The following is a 3,263-nucleotide window of genomic DNA, read 5'->3' as shown; positions in this document are numbered from 1 at the left end:
GAGAGAGAGAGAGAAAGAAAGAAAGAAAGAAAGAAAGAAAGAAAGAAAGAAAGAAAGAAAGAAAGAAAGAAAGAAAGAAAGAAAGAAAGAAAGAAGATTAAGTGGTAATGCAAGGTTCCCAGCCAATGTGGCCTCTGGTATGACAGGTTGTCATGTAAGAGTAAATAGATAATGATACACAGGGAAGAAGTACCACATTAATGATGCTAAGTGAACGTGGCTGGCAGGACCAAGGCAGGGATGCTTAAGTTTTATATTTCTTATACGAGGGAGGTATGAACAGAAACAATCAGGAAATTGTGGACGAGAATATTCTTGGAAAGACCACTCAGGCTACTGGGCAACAACATGAATCCTTTGACAGCAGATCAACAACAGGTACAGTGGATGTGAATATCCTGGATAACCACTATAATCTTTTTCCCTTGACATCCATACTTTTGTGTGCCTCCTACTATACTGTATGAAGAAATCATCCTCTAGTTGTTTCTTCAAGATGAATATGAACAATTGTTAAGACAAAACTTAACTCTGATTTATGTTTGGTTATTTATAATGCCAATACAGTGCTTAAGTATAATTTCAAGTATGGGATATAAATGTGATAAATATGTAATATATGTAATATCAAAAAAATTGATACTTTTAAAAATGAAAAAAAGTTCTGGAGTTTAAGGGAAATTATATATAATATCCAGGACTTATCCTAACCTGGAGGGACATACAAATCTTTTCCTAACACGAACATGATGTATATGAAACCCAAATAGTTACTTAGATAACAAGTTGCATATTGGATATGGGAAACAGACCACGGGAAGTAACTAGAGTCACTACTCATGCTTAACTCTTAGATACTTTTAGGTTTCATATCTGTGAAGAAAAAGCATATTTTGTAAAAGGCATCATTTTTTTTCTTTTGTGAGACAGATTTCTTATTATTGACAACAAACCTAGTAATTTGGTAAAAAAAAAAAAAGTGGGAATGTAAAGTGAACAATCAAGTCATCCAGACAAACTTTGATGTTCTAAAATCATATGGAAGCAAATCAGCAATTTCAATGGTATGTAATTGTCAGCAAACTTTGGTTTTACCCCATGCTCTATCGTAGGGTCAAATAACATACCTCTTTGGGCTCAAAGTCAGGTATATGTGAACATTTTGTATCATTCCTCTGTTCTTCCAATAAGTCACAAGTGCTTAAACGATCCAGGGCATGAGCCATAAGATACACAGCTTGTCTGACATTGTTTGTGATTCTTAGCTGNGATGTATCCAGATAGGTATTTTTCAGATCTTCCAGCTTCTCCTCTCCAGTGCAGAGCTGATCAGACATGTCATACAGTCTGTCTTCTTTCCCAGTCATATTCACTCTGTGGTCCACATTGTAAGGCACACTGCTGTTGGGCCAGGTACAGTTAAAAGCAGTTTGCCAGAATTCAATGGTCAAGACATCATTTGGATCCTTGCTAGGGTGTACATCATAAAGAAATTCTTTTAGTCCTGGTATAACACTTCTTGGGATTGCAAATCCAATAGTTCCACCAAAATAGGGAAAGTACTCAGGCTTTGCGATGAGACCTGAGGTAATCCAGGCTTCACTGGCTATCCATGTCCTGTGAGTTATGTTGTGATGAATCACTTCCAGCACAAAGGGGCTGAGGTCAATGTCAGAAGTATATAGAACAATGACTTTGGCACTGGAACTCTTTATTGCCTTAACAACTTTTTGCATTTTCTCATTGGAGTAGACCTTTGGAATGGTTTCAGAGAAAGCAACACAGAGGTTGGCAGTCTCCATTTTTTCCCTAAAGGATTTTACTCCATATTTTCCATAATCATCCTCAGATGCAATAGCACCTACCCAGACCCAACCAAAGTGTAGGATAAGAGTCACCATGGCCTCAATCTGGATCTTATCACTGGGTATTGAGCGATAAAATGATGGAAACTGGAATTTGTCACTAAGAATTGCACTGGATGAAGTATAGCCTACCTAAAATCAAAAAATATTTATAGTTATTAGGAAACAGGAACCAACTTTTAAATTATATCTTTAGAATATTGAAAGGGAGGGAGGTGACCAGTCCTTTCTGTAGACAATGACTTTCTACTGGTGTTTCTACTTGTTGGATCAGGGATGCCATCTGTTAAGATGACATTCAATATCATTAATTTTCATGGGTGAGGCCATAACACTGTCAGGAAAGTAACCGATATTTTCCTTCACCATCCTGGACATTTTTGACTCCCCTGGGTCAGGATATCCAGTCTCTTCATCAGCTTTAGCATCTCATGTGCAGAGATGATGGACTTAGTCCAAGTCTCAATCTTCTCAGTAGAATGAATTTGTCTTTTATGTGCTCTACTGGTCTCACCTCTACTCCCTTATTCCTATTCTGCTCTTTCTTCTCTTAGTTTCCTGCTGTCAGGACTCCTGAGTATGTATGTCCTAAAACTTGACTTGAGCAAGAAGATAGAATGGATTACTACAACCAGAAGCCCACACATTATTCTCCTACAAGGTTACCAGAAAAGTACTTAGGCAGATAGAAGAAAAGCAAGACTTCCTCTCCTGCTCAGTAGAAATGTTTTGTACTTAGCATTTAGGGAAACCTAGGCATGGAGATAAGGTGAGCATGTATTACTGACATTCTTTCTGTATCTTTGCTGTAGTGTATCCTCTATTTGCTAACTTGCCTCCCCATAAAACATGTTACTCTCTCTCCCATCCAATCTCATGCACTAAGACTTGACTTCCAGTGTCTTGGTCCATAACTCTTTAGCTATTACCTCTATATGAATACTGCATTATTTCTGGGTTATATTTTCCTCTCTCCCTTTTCCTGTTCTTATTCCACTGGCTAATATTTGTATCCTCCTTTCTGATCACACAAACAGCTGAATCATGGAAGGTATTCCTTTAAGAAGAAATGATATCAGATTTCTGAGGTTTGGCCAACTATTTGTCAAATAAAATCTTGTTATTTTTAATTTCTGAGTCTTTCTTTACATCACAAGAAAATTAAAATAATGATAAGTTATACTTTTTGGTTTTTAATATAAAGGCATTAAACAAGATTTAAGAATTTTTCCAGATTTACTAAAAACTATGGAAAAAATGTATCTAGAAATTCTAGGTACCTGCTGCTACTTCTCTGTAGGTTAATTCATCCTCTCTGGACCACACTGTTATTTGCAATAATTTCTACATGCTGTTTGTATTTTTTCTCTACTTTCTTCTCTTCCTTCCTTCCTTCCT

General features: G+C 36.7%; 1 protein-coding gene across 2 annotated transcripts in view; it reads right to left on the bottom strand.

The window, feature by feature from the left end:
* LOC110287760 (vomeronasal type-2 receptor 1-like) overlaps positions 1-3,263 on the bottom strand; it is a 19,379-nt gene that overhangs the window by 13,655 nt on the left and 2,461 nt on the right. For both annotated transcript variants that reach the window (XM_021154300.1, XM_021154301.1), the window contains one exon: positions 1,128-1,997. In XM_021154300.1, the coding sequence (XP_021009959.1) occupies positions 1,128-1,997 (870 nt within the window). The remainder of the gene's footprint in view (positions 1-1,127; positions 1,998-3,263) is intronic.

The sequence above is a fragment of the Mus caroli genome, unplaced genomic scaffold, assembly GCF_900094665.2.
Source record: "Mus caroli unplaced genomic scaffold, CAROLI_EIJ_v1.1 scaffold_11626_1, whole genome shotgun sequence".
NCBI lineage: Eukaryota > Metazoa > Chordata > Mammalia > Rodentia > Muridae > Mus > Mus caroli.
The sequence above is the reverse complement of the archived record's forward strand: the minus strand, read 5'-3'. Positions and strand labels throughout refer to the sequence as shown.